The sequence below is a fragment of the Sphaerodactylus townsendi genome, linkage group LG01 (assembly GCF_021028975.2).
Source record: "Sphaerodactylus townsendi isolate TG3544 linkage group LG01, MPM_Stown_v2.3, whole genome shotgun sequence".
Lineage (NCBI taxonomy): Eukaryota > Metazoa > Chordata > Lepidosauria > Squamata > Sphaerodactylidae > Sphaerodactylus > Sphaerodactylus townsendi.
In genome coordinates, this window is record NC_059425.1 from 86,524,724 (window position 1) to 86,538,249 (window position 13,526).

Genomic DNA, 13,526 nt, shown 5'->3' on the forward strand with positions numbered 1-13,526 from the left:
TGAAGTTTGGTTCTGGGGGTCGAAAGTTATGGACTCTCAAAAGGGGTCCATCTACTATTAGCTTCCATTGGAAACAGTAGGGGATGAGAACACCCACTTTGAGGAATAACTTTGGATCCCCTGAGCCAAACATTACCAAACCTGGCTGGTATCAGCAAGAGATTATCCTGATGATACCACCCAGGTTTAGTGAAGTTTGGTTCAAGGGGTCCAAAGTTATGGACCCTCAAAATGTAGCCCCATCTACTATTAGCTCCCATTGGAAACAATGAGGGATGGGGGCTCCCCCTTTGGGGGTCCATAACTTTGGACCCCCTGAGCCAAACTTTACCAAACTTGGCTGGTATCATCAGGAGTGTCACCTCATGATACCCTAAAATTTAGGTGTCGCTAGCCTAAAAACTGCGCCCCCTGGCGGCCGACAAATTAAAAACCCTAAAATATTTTTTAAAATACACCTGACTCGTGTATAAGTCGAGGGGGGCTTTTTCAGCGCAAAAAATGTGCTGAAAAACTCGACTCATGTATGAGTAGATAGGTGCATATTTCCTTGGAATAACTCATGCTGACTTATCGGGCTTATTCTGTGATAAATGTGCATAGAATTGCAGCCTTATCAAAAAGTTCAATTTTGTTGTTCAGTTTAGCTGAATATCTAAATTTATTACTCTTTCTTCATAATTTTTATGAGTATTTTTGTGTGTTTTTCCTTTAAAAGTTTTTCACAGTAGAACTATAGATTCAAATTTTCCCACATTATTTAAAAACATGAAAATTTAAAAACTAATTTTAGGCTGTGTATGAAACTTAAATTTAAAAAAAAAATCCCAATTTCCCCCTTTTCCCTCTAGCTTTAGATTATATGTAAATTGTACTTTTCTTGTCTAGTGAGACTATAGATAACAATAAAATACTTTTCCAGATAGTTACCAGAGGATGTGAAACAGCAGAAATGACTCTGAGGAGAAATGGCTTGGGACAGCTTGGATTTCATGTTAATTTTGAAGGGATTGTAGCAGATGTGGAGCCATTTGGTTATGCATGGAAGTCAGGCTTACGTCAAGGCAGTCGACTAGTGGAAATCTGTAAAGTGGCTGTAGCAACCCTTACTCATGAACAAATGATTGATCTGCTCCGCACTTCTATGACTGTAAAGGTGGTGATTATTCAGCCACATGAGGATGGGTCACCTAGAAGGTAACCTTTGATAATGTATCGCATATATCTTTAACATTGATTATTTTGACCTTTCACTGTTGACTTTCTTTAATATGGATGCATAGAAAATCAGTATTGTCTGGTATTGCTAAGAAGATTGTTGAAGTTAAAACAGGTAGGGATTTTTGTGTGATGTGTTTTTTCCCCCAAAATCAGTTGTAAAATTATTTAATAAAATTGCAATATTGCCTATTGACACTCCATGCCCTTTGAATGATATTGCACACATCATTGCTTATCACCTCGTTTTCTGAAAATACTTGTTTTTAAATCAACAAGTCCTGCTCTAAGTTGGTCCGCTCTGAAGTCAGTCCCATTTTATTCAATGGTGTTTACTCCCAAGGAAGTGTCCTTAAGATTGCCAACTTTGTCACTCATCTGTACTAAAATTTTAAAACTGATGCTTATTATTTTGTCATCACAGTATCAAGAATGCAGACTAAATGTATCCTTTCCGAAGGTCAACTGAAAAATTCTTCACCTGTTGTTCCTTCTGTTTGACGGAAGCCTTGCTCTTCCAGTGTTATCTTAGTTAGGAAATCAAAGGGTTTATAGGATCCAGAGATTTATTGAAGTTAGTGGATATGGCTTACTCAGTTAGTTGGACCCCCCAAATAATAGTTAATATTAATAATAGTAATATTAGCATTAGGATGTGTAGCTCATTAACTGCTTTTGTCACCTGGCATCAATATTTATTGATACATTTATTGATTTATTGATACTTTGGACTAGTAATGATTTTTAATGTAAATTTTGAGCTTTTTCAGTTATTTAGTTCCACTTTTTTGAGTCTTGTAACACATGCTTTCATACAGCAATAGAGGTGTGTGTGTTAAGTGTTGTCAAGTCACTTCTGTGTTATGGTGACTTTATGAAATATCGCTAATAGCTTTGCTGAGGTCTTGAAAACGAGGGCTGTGGTTTCCTTTATTGAATTAATTCATTTCATGTTGGGTCTTTCATATTCTCTGCTACATTCAACTTTTCCTAACATTATTGTCTTTTCCAAGGACTCCTGTTTTATCAAAATGTGACCGAGGTATGAAAACTTCAGTCTGGTCATTTTATCTTCTATGGACAAGTCAAACTTCATCTGATCTAAAATGAACCTATTCGTCTTTTTGAGTAGTCTGCAGTATCTGTAAAACTCTTCTCCAACACCACATTTCAAATTAGTCAACTTTCTTCCTGTCAGATTTCTTCATTGCCCAACTTTCACACCCATACATTGTAATGGGGAATACTATAGCATGAATTAGATCGATCTTGGTCACCACTGGAACATCCTTACACTTATAATATCAACAGTATGAGATACAAACTATAAGCAGCAAAACTGTATCCAAGCTATCAGATAACTAAAATGAACCAGTACTCTGTGTATATCCTAATAAATTTATTTTAATCATATGTAAATGAGAACAATCCCTTCAAGCGTTCATAGAATTCACCACAGACACAAAGGCAAATACTGGCTTTTGTGGGTTTTCTGGGCATTGTGGCTGTGGTCTGATAGTTTTTGCTCCTAACTGTTGCCTGAATCTCTGGCTGGCAATTTCACACTATGCCATGGGGAGAAACCCATTTCACTGTGACATGCCTCTGAAGATGCCAGCCGTAGATGCAAGTAAAAGATTAGGAGTAATAACTACCAGAAAACCCAGTACAGTCAGTCTGGAAAACTCACCACAGTCAGTTGATTCTGGCCATGAAAGCCTTCAACAGTACATATATGAAAATACATTAATAAAATCATTTGATGCCACATTCATACATAGAAATGCATCCAGCATATAGAACAGCCTTATAACAAAATTCCTTGACAGTGTAGCTTAGGCAAATTATTTAACAAAACAGCTTATTTTGGTTCATTTTTAATTACATCCTTAAACATGTTTTGTAGCTTCTTCCCAGCTTGCATTGAGTTCAGCTTTCACTTCATTTGCTAATACTGTAGGTTCTTCTTCATCCTTCATGCACTACAATGTCTCTTCTATATAGTTCTTCAGCGTTCTCATCCTTTCTTTTCCTTTTGTCCTGTTCAGTTAATGTATTTCCATGTTGATCTTTCAGCATGCCTAATAGTGCTTTAAATTTCCCTCTGATTTCTTGAGTCTCGTGAAAGATTCTTGTTCTTTTTTGTTGTACTATTTCTTTACACCGGCTAGACTTCTGATTCTATTTCTGTCACTTTTTACTTTTGCTTCTTGCTTATCTTTATGATTTGAAAAGTTATTCAGTTATCCATCAAGGCTTTTAATTTCTTTTGGCTATATGAATAGTCTTTGTGCATTCTTTTTTGAAACTTATCTGGTTTGTAATGCAAACTTCCCTGGATCTAATAATGAAATGAAGTAGTTTTAACCCACAGTTGTTCCAGTTCACATTCACTGGAACTTAGTAATGTAAATCTATTCTTTACATGATGTATGTATTCTTCAGGAATGTTGTTTAGATTGCATTTTGTCACTGTGAATGTTTGGTGTTTTTCTTCAGCCTTATTCTAATTTTCAATATTAACAATTCATGATGTATGCCACAATCAGCTCTTGGTCTTTTTTTAGCAGAGAGAATAGAGCTTTTCCATTTTCTGCTTGTAATGATGTAATCTATTTGGTTTCTATATTAGCTTTTCAATTATGTCTGGGTATGCAATTGTCTGCTCGGTTTGCCTGAAACATGTGTTTGTGATGAACAAATTGTTGTCCTCACAGAATTCTGTGAGTCAATCTCCTGAGTCAATCTTCCAACAGTATTTGATTCTAGTTTTTTCCCTACTTTTGTATCCCAGTCACTTATGATTATCAGTACATCTTGTTTAAGTGTGTGATCAGTTTCTTCCTGGACACTTGCATAAAATCTTTCATAGAAATTATTAGATACAGATTTTTAAAAAGTGTTCCCTGCTTACTTGTTTCAGCATGCAATAGGCAATGTCCCATATATATTTAAAAGGAAATAATGTGATTATTATGATGGAAAGTATATCTTCAGTCCTAAAAGTTTCCATATCTATGTTTACTGCAGGGGTTGCTCAGAACTTTGTCGAATCCCCATGGTGGAATACAAACTTGATAGTGAAGGTACCCCTTGTGAATATAAAACCCCTTTCAGGAGGAATACTACTTGGCATCGGGTGCCAGCTCCTGCTAGCCAGTCTCTCTCTCGTGCCTCTCCAAGCCTAGGAACATCTGATAGACTGCAGAGTCAACAGCTTCTGCAGCAGGCACAAACAGCCATTCCTCGCAGTACTTCATTTGATCGAAAGCTGTCAGATTGTGCAAGGTAATACACTTTGTGTGTTAGTTCTGGGCCTTTTGCTACATTAATTACTGAGAATGTTCCTAATTTTTGGCGTGAAGTGATCTTTATGTCTGTATAAGGAGTCATTCATGCACTATACAATTTTAACAGAGCTTTGCTCTTTTGAATTTGTGAGATCAGAATTTGCTTACACAAATAGTTGTTGAAATAGTCACTGCTGTTAATGATGATGGAAAAGTACCAAAATTCCAACTTTGCCCTCTGTTTGCAAAGGAGTACAAAAGTTGTTGAGCTACTCTACCATCACCTGGTGATTGTCCCAGTGTGACAGTGTAGATGAATAATAAGCTTTCGTTAAAAAAAAGAGGGCCAATTGTTTGTAAATGAATAAAGTTATCTTATTACAGGCACTCAGGGCAGTCTACCTTAGCTGCAGTTAATGGGAAACATGCATCCATTGATTTTGATAGTGTTGAACAGTAGCTGTTTTTGCAAAAGAATTATATACTTCATTTGCCTGCCCTCAGCATTTTTGGATCAGTGTGTAGTAGCACCTGAAGCCAACAGCCATTTCTTCTGTCTCTGCTTAGGAGTCAAAGCAGCTAATCCTCTATGCCTGCTTTAAAGCAGTCTTATAGGACTTCCCAAACTTTTCTGAGCATCCACGAAGTTCTTACAAGACATGTGTGATGGCTTGCCACATTTTTGAAAGAGGCCTGGGTGAGCAGCAAGGCAAGGAGGATGAACTGCTTTGGCTTTTGAACAGGGATTGCAGAGTCAGCTGGTAGAGGTGAAGAGTAAAACAGCAGGCTGTTAATAGGTGGGCAGGTTGTTGCTGCATCCACATGCCCCTCTGCTGACCTTGCTGTACATCCACCCTTTCTTGTGAATATAGCCAATGGTTTACATTTCCAGGAATTACTTACAATACTAACTTCATGTTAGTCTTTGTACCACTTAAGCTTCTTTTAAAATGCTTCTGCAAATTAACCAGTCAACTCTGTTTTCAGGACAAATATCTTGCAGATCTTATTTTTGGTGGCTTTTGTTATCTCTCTCCTGTGCAAGAGCGCATATTTGTAGTAATGTGTTTTAACTTTTCCATTTATTACAGACTAATGTCTTGCTCACATTTGTCCCTTATATGATACTGAAGCATCATGCTATGGCAGATGTTCTACTTTCATTTATACAGTGGTGAAAAATATTTGGCATACCAGAGGCTTTTTTGGAAGTAAAACATAAAATTGTTTTTTTAAATTGTTTGCTTAGGAATGTAAAAGTCACGTTAATAAAGCGTCATAATATAGCTATGGCTTGTAAAAGAACAATTGGGATGAGGAACTTATGATGGTTATATGCAAGAACTATTTTGTAATTCAAGAAATATCTCTTGGCAGTCACTGCTTTGTTTCGTAAACATAAGCTTCTTCAAATAGTAGTTCTTAAGTTGGAAGAGTTAGGAACATTTACACACTTTCCCAGTTTTCTTCTTTAACCTGTCCTGAAATAACTCTTTCCTCTTACAGAAGTAGATCCTTAAAAATACTGACATTTTGGGACACTTGATAACATCAATTTATAGATATTTGTCCAAATAAAAGTTGATATATAAAATCATGAAATAATTTCTACTTGAGAATATTGACATAGCCTGCTCATAATTGAGAATATTGACATAGCCTGCTCATAATTAAATGCATTTAATTCTCATATTTTTACCAAATGCTGGACTATGATAGTTAAGTCTATACCACATATACAAGGGTATAATTCCACAAAGGATTTCACCAAAGCCCTCATATTATTGATTGATTGATTGATTGATTGATTGATTGATTGATTTGATTTGATAAACCGCCCTACCCCCGAAGGACTCAGGAATATTAATATTTCTGATTTTTTAACTGTATACATATTTTATGAACTTCATTTTTATGTTTTAATTTGTACTAAAATACCAAAATAGAATTTGAAATACCACAGATTTCACAATTCATTTTAATAATTTTGGTCAATTATTTCAGAAGCTCGCCAAGCAACCAGTCATCCTCCAGTGACCCAGGACCAAGTGGGAGTAGTCAGTGGAGGCATCAAGTGGGATATGATGGGTACTCGTTTCTTTACATCTCTGTTTCATTTGTATGCCAATTGCCTTAGATCCCAGAGTGCATTTTCACTGATGGAAGGATTTTTGTCAGCAGAACATGACTTTTTTTGCCTCCCTCCACTGCTGGGGGACCGCAAGGAATGACATGTGCTACAGCAAGGAGGAGGCAAGACGATCATAGTCTGTGGATGTAAATCTCTCCATCAGTGAGAATACTCTGCGGTATCTAACCCATTGCTTGCATAAAATGTTATTACAGACTATCAAATTGTTGTCTTTGTAAAGGAGTCTCCTGTTACTTTCAACACAGCAGCATAGATTAGAGAGTTACTTCATGCAAATTAAATTGGAGGTTTAGGACTACTAAACTCTTCATCTCTGCAGGGATAGTTGACGAGTTGGAATGGTCCTAGAAGGATAACCCTCAGGAGTTTCCTGTTGATTTTTCTGCTGTTCCTATTGCAGCCCTGATCAAAATGTATAATATGGAGAGATCTATGGAATGTGTACAGTTGTTTCTAGATGTCTTCTTTCACTGACTAGGTTTGCTCATCTGTATAGTATACCAGGTAGTTTGGTGCATTCGAACAACAGGGAATAACAGGTAGAGAGGGGAAAGATTTTGGACAATCCTGGCCAAATGTAGGGCCTGTTTTACATGGTATTGACACCTCCCTAATTTTAGACCCCCATATCAATCAGCTTCAGTTCTCAGCAGCACACCTTCCACATGAAGTGGCTGACCTTATCTCTTCTTTGAACACAGCCTTGGTTGTATTACAGTTATAAGATATTCCCTTAGACCACTAAGCTGCTTTTCCTTGGGGGCATTCCAAGCCAAATCAACAAACATGGGTTGCATCTCTGGATGCATTGTCATATTCCTTTGAAAGTGTATAAAAAAGAACTTTTTCCCAACAGGGGTTCATCTACAGAAAATGGCGCCTGGGGCAAGTTCTCATATTGTGCCTCCCCCCAAATCTGACACCTGTCCTTATGTACAATTGCCTAAAAGATGGAATGTCTGACAGCAAACCCCCAACCAACCCCCTGTATGACCATTGGTGGGTGACATTCCATCCCATCCCTGCCTGCCTTCCCCCAACCTAAGAGCCTCCCCCCATCCCAAACAGCATTCCGGTGTGCTAGGGCAGCAGCAGGTTAGCGCCCACTGCCTTGCCAAGCCCACCCTGGCCTCCCCATTGCGCACTCATTCTTGCCCCCGAAAGCAACCCAGGTTGGCATGGCAGTGTGTTGCTCCACCACCCTCCCCTGCCACCTCAAACAAACACCAGGACCTATCTAACAAGGATGATGAGCACTGACCACAGGAAATCTGACTGGAGGGGGAGGGTATCCCCTGCCCGACCTCCTTCCTCCCCGTCTAGAGACCATTTTATTTTAATTTAAAATAGGTTTAGTTGTAGTTTTTTAGATAACTTTACAATAATATCAGCTCAAAAATTCAAGGAGCTTTTTGTAGCATAGCCAGTTCTCTCTGTCCCATTTTTACTTTCACGCCAATCCTTTAAGGCACAGTTGGAATTCGAAACTGGGTCTCCTAGATACTGGTCCAACTTACTTTCCTCTTCAACAACAACAGCTGTATCAAGAAAGAAAGAATGCAAAGGTTTTTCTTCATGGATTAACCTATTTTGTAATAATACAAAAAAATCCTCTGGTTTATGTGGATCTTTCTACTAGTTATCAGTCCACCTAGCAAATTTATTTGAGATATTTCCATATGCACAATCACTTGCGTCTTACAGCCTATTTCTGCTGATGGAAATAATTTTTGTAAGCAGACCATATTATTCTTGTCTTCCCCCTCCACTTGCTGCTCTTGGAGAACAGGAGGCTTCCAAGAACAGCATGAGTGGGGAGTCAGAGCTTTTTAGCAGGTGGAAACAATTGCTAGCCCCCCCCCCCCTTTTATATTATGTTAGTGGAACATTTCCATGAGACTCAACCTGTATTTTGGGTGGCCAAAGTTCTGAAAAATAGAAAACCATCCCACTCCTGTCCTCCCCAAAACCAACATCTATGCAAGATACTATAATGTTCAATATTCACTTTTTAAGTATTTCAGGTTGTTCAGCTACTCTAAGAAAAACCCAGTCCATTGGCTTGTTCTATCTTGAATTTCTGTGGGCACAAGGGAGCTATTTTTGCCATTATATTTTAACTATACATCATAACAGGTGTACTCTAGTTCTAGATTTAGAATATCATTACAAACTACACGGGCTATATACTACTAAAAATCTGAATGCTGGATAAACTCTTGGGATTAAATAATGGGAATTAGTAATGTAATGTTGAAAAGGTGACAGATTTACAAAAAACTTGGTTGTAGAACTGAAACCACCATGGCTGCTCTTGCTGATAACTTTAATGAGAAGAAGAACAAGGGGAGGAAGAATTCTGTAGCTATCCTAAAGGAAGCATTTTTTACTATAATTAGTTGCTTTCACAGGGGGAAAAGCATCTTTATTTCTCTTTGTTACAAGGTGCCAGTCCCCGTTACTTCACGAGCATCAAAGTTCAGGTCCACTCGAAAATGAAGGAGGCAGAGAACATGAAGAATCTTTGGAAGGGGCCAGACATCTCAGTGGTAAGGAATGACTTCTCTAAACTGAATGGCCATTTTTGCTTATCCTGCTTTCTACTTGCATTGAAGCCTGTCTCATAAAAGATATTAACAGTCTGACATCTTAAAACATCCCCAAAAATGAAACATGTAGCACTTCCTGGCTGATTTAGAAGCACAAGAATACAAAGTGCCAGACTGAACTGAACAGAGGAGAACCCATGATATCTTCTTACTACAAAGCATGGACCAATCTTGTTGCTTTTAAAATAGTCTGTAGAACATTCAGAATTCAACAAATAATTTTTGATATATGAGATCCATGCATCTGAATCTAAACGTTTCAGTTAATACTAAAAAATACATGCATTTTTAGCTAAATGGCAAGATTCATAGTTGACACAAAACGTTAGTTCTGAATTAGTGGGAATTTGGGAGCGATACAGTGGCATGTTCAATTGCTCTTTGGTACATTTTGCATATATCAAAATGAGGAAAGGTCCCCAAAATAGTTCTCCCTCCAAAAAATCCTTGTACTTGTCCCTTGCTTTTTATCTTCTTTTTGTCCCCTTTTATATTGATAGTACATGTGTTTCTTCAAACAGTTTTTGACATTCTTCCACATACCCATATTTTGTTATGCTAAAAGTCAGTGTAGTATACTGCTTAAGAAGAAGAAGAGGAAGAAGAGGAGGAGGAGGAGGAGTTTGGATTTATATCCCCCCTTTCTCTCCTGCAGGAGACTCAAAGGGGCTTACAATCTCCTTGCCCCTCCCCCCTCACAACAAACACCCTGTGAGGTAGGTGGGGCTGAGAGAGGTCCGAGAAGCTGTGACTAGCCCAAGGTCACCCAGCTGGCGTGTGTGGGAGTGCACAGGCTAATCTGAATTCCCCAGATAAGCCTCTACAGCTCAGGCAGCAGAGCTGGGAATCAAACCAGGTTCCTCCAGATTAGACACATGAGCTCTTAACCTCCTACGCCACTGCTGCTCTCTCTGTGTGGCAGACTCTGATCTGGAGAAATGGGTGTAATTCCTCACTCCTCCACATGGAGCCTGCTGGCTGACTTTGGACCAGTCACAGTTCTCTCAGAAATATCTCAGCCCCATCTACCTCACAAGCTATGTGTCGTGGGTAGAGGAAAGGAAGGTGGTTATAAGCTGCTTTGAGACTCCTGAAGGTAGAGAAAAGCAGGGCATAAAAATAAACTCTTCTTCTTTTTCACACGTTCCTCACAGTCCTTACAGCGCTTTCTTGCATACACAAGTACATGGTATCTTGTGCTGTGAGAATCTCTCCTGTTTTATATACTACAAAACACTGTGGTTGCAGTTTCCTCATGGCTTCCTTGCTGCTCCAGTAATGTTTTGGTTCATTAATCACATGGAACATATGGATATTGTGTCACACATCCCATAATAGCTGGCAATCTTACATGGGTATGCTGCATGTCATCTTTCAGCCCCGTATAAATTCTGAATTTAGCATAGGCTGAAGCCATGGGGGAAGTGTGTTGTTCTTCCTTTTAAATTATATATTGATATGTTGCATCTCATTTTAATATTCATTTCTCACAAAGATGTTCTGACATCCAAAGATAATTTTTATATAAATATGCATGCATCTGCCACCTGAGGGTCAGAACTATTGTCACTGTCTCTTGGACCATTTACCTGCATATTGTAGCACCTCTTCCTTCTCTGTTTGCTGATCCATATCCGATACCCAGTTTTGAGAAGACTGGTGGTGAGAAGTCTGGTTTTTCAGATTGTTTGCGTATGTCTGATTCGTTACACTCTGGCATGTATGTCTTTGCGTAGCCTGTTCTTGGCAAACTGACTAATACACACCCATATACTGATGTTATTCTCTACTTTTATTTTCCTGTCTCTCTCTGTCCCTACCTTCTCACTCCTATGGCAACAGAATGGTGACATAGCAAGAATATCCCACAGTTGACATTTGGGGCTGCAGGGAGTTGTCTGGGCATATACAATTAGTTTCATTTAACAAGGGACTAATTTTAACAGTTGCCTTCCTTACAAGTTCCATCACGTTTTTCTGCAGATCCTAAGATGTTCCTTTTCATTCCAATAATTTCCTTTTTCACGTCTGCACACCAAAGGAGTTTGGAAGTAGAATAAGGATTTGCACATTGATTTCATATAGAGTTGCTGAGAGCTACAAAAGAACCCAGACAAAGATTCCCTCTGCTGCTCCCCCCACCCCACTACACAGAGCCAGTTCAAATGTCACATGAAAACATCATATGATTTGCTGGGCTCCATGGAAACTAAATTCCAGATCTCCAATCCACCCCACTTGGTAGTCCTGACTTAAGATTCTGTTTACATTTGTTTCATTTACATTGCATACAGATATTTACAACAAGCTCTTAATTCTTTTTCAGAATCTCATTTTAGTGTATTAAATAGTGTTGTTAATTTAAGTGAGTGAACAAATGCATGATATTTGATCAGGAAATTACAAAGAATTTATCTATGTGAAACAAGATAGCATTAAATCGTGAGTCCTTTGTACAATATGTTTTACATTTTTAGAAATTAAAACACATAATTATTTATGACAGAAACCAAGTGGCATGCACCATCTACCAAAGTCTTGAGTTCCTATAAAGACCGGGCTTTACAGAAAGAGAACAATGGCAAGGATTCACCAAACAAATTTTCTCATGTAAGTCTTTTTACTTAGGGTTTTCCAACATAGGAATTGTTCTTGTGTGAATGTGCACACAGCCTGTGATGTAAAGGGGAGAAATAGACAGGAAGAATTTGCAGAAGCTGGTGCTGATGAATACACCAACCTCATTGAAAGTACCATAACAGCCTTTACATATAGAGATCAGAAATATGGAGAATATTATACTGTGAGAGGCATAAACTGCAAGTGCAAAGAAACTTATTTCTGTACCATTCTACTGAATTCCCCCCTTTTCATTGGTTTTATATTCTATGCTACTATCTTGGTAGACTTCAGTATAAGAAATGGCAATTTGTGCAAATCTGATCCCTTAGCAAGGAGTCCAGCCAGTTATATCTACCCACATTGCAAATGTAGATGACACTGTCTGACTATTTTCTAACTATTATGCAGAACTAATAAGCGTCTCTAATTTAGGAGTGGTTTCAAGTGTTTTTTTTTTTCTGGCAGTGACCTAGAAACAACAAATGCTCTTTAAAATGCACTTGTTTTGAGGTCACTGAATGGATTAAAGCCTCGCTAATGTAAGCATTATTCTAGTATCTGATTAGAACTTGATTTACATTGGGTTGCTTTGTCCCTATTGTATTCAAGTGACATTCATACTTTTTCATCTCTTGTCATATTGTGAGGAATAAACATCTACTTTAATTACCAGTGATCACATATTTTATTATTTAAGAAAACGTTCACTTTTAAAGAATGCATCTAATTAGAATCTTGTTGTGATTGTTCTTGCTAATTTTGGGGGCGGTGGTGGTAACCTGTTGTTAAGAAACAATTATTTCCAGCTGAATTAAATAATGTGAGAATTGAAGTGTGAAAACTGGGAAACAGAGCCTATTGTTGCACTAATATTACTTTTGTGGTAAACTGATGTAGGAATTAAGCCAAGCCATATTCTCCTCTTCTCCCTAATTTACATATCTAACCCTTTCACCTTCCCTTCAACTCCAACTTGATCCTGGATGTGTGCTTTTGTGAATAAAACAAAAGAGCATCCACCAAATTTGATTTTTCAGCCTGAGGTTTTATTCCCTGCAGCCTGTTCCATGACCATTACCCGATTTTTCTGATACCCACTCTTCTAACTTGGGACACAAATTGGGCAAAGTGGGCAGCTGCCCAGGGCGCCACCTTGTGGTGGGCGACAAAATTGCAGGTTCGTTTGTGGGGGATTTTGTATTTTTAGTGTTTTTTCTGTTTTTGGCCTGCAGGGAGTGCAGATTTTAGGCTAGCAGTACCCACATTTCAGGGATTTTTTGGGAGACTCTCCTAATGATATCACCCAGGTTTGGTGAAGTTTGGTTTAGGGAGTCCAAAGTTATGGACTCCCAAAAGGAGTGCCCCCATCCCCCATTGTTTCCGATGGGAGTTAATAGGAGATGGGGGCTACACCTTTGAGAGTCCATAGCTTTGGACCCCCTGAACCAAACTTAACCAAACCTGGATGATATCATCAATAGGGGCTCATGAAGATACTCTGAAATTTTGGTGCTGCTATCTTAATAATTGCACCCCTGACAACAGGCAACCCCTAAATTTCCCCAGATTCTCTTTTTAAATCCACTCCCTTCCTGCCAATGCTTGTTTTCTTTCTTTCTTTTATTCTCTTAATGC

At 38.4% G+C, this 13,526-nt stretch overlaps 1 protein-coding gene across 6 annotated transcripts in view; it reads left to right on the top strand.

Annotated features, from left to right (window-relative positions):
- SIPA1L2 (signal induced proliferation associated 1 like 2) overlaps positions 1-13,526 on the top strand; it is a 96,173-nt gene that overhangs the window by 50,097 nt on the left and 32,550 nt on the right. For all 6 annotated transcript variants that reach the window (XM_048486093.1, XM_048486122.1, XM_048486103.1 and 3 more), the window contains 5 exons: positions 923-1,197; positions 4,249-4,506; positions 6,513-6,596; positions 9,106-9,209; positions 11,776-11,879. In XM_048486093.1, the coding sequence (XP_048342050.1) occupies positions 923-1,197; positions 4,249-4,506; positions 6,513-6,596; positions 9,106-9,209; positions 11,776-11,879 (825 nt within the window). The remainder of the gene's footprint in view (positions 1-922; positions 1,198-4,248; positions 4,507-6,512; positions 6,597-9,105; positions 9,210-11,775; positions 11,880-13,526) is intronic.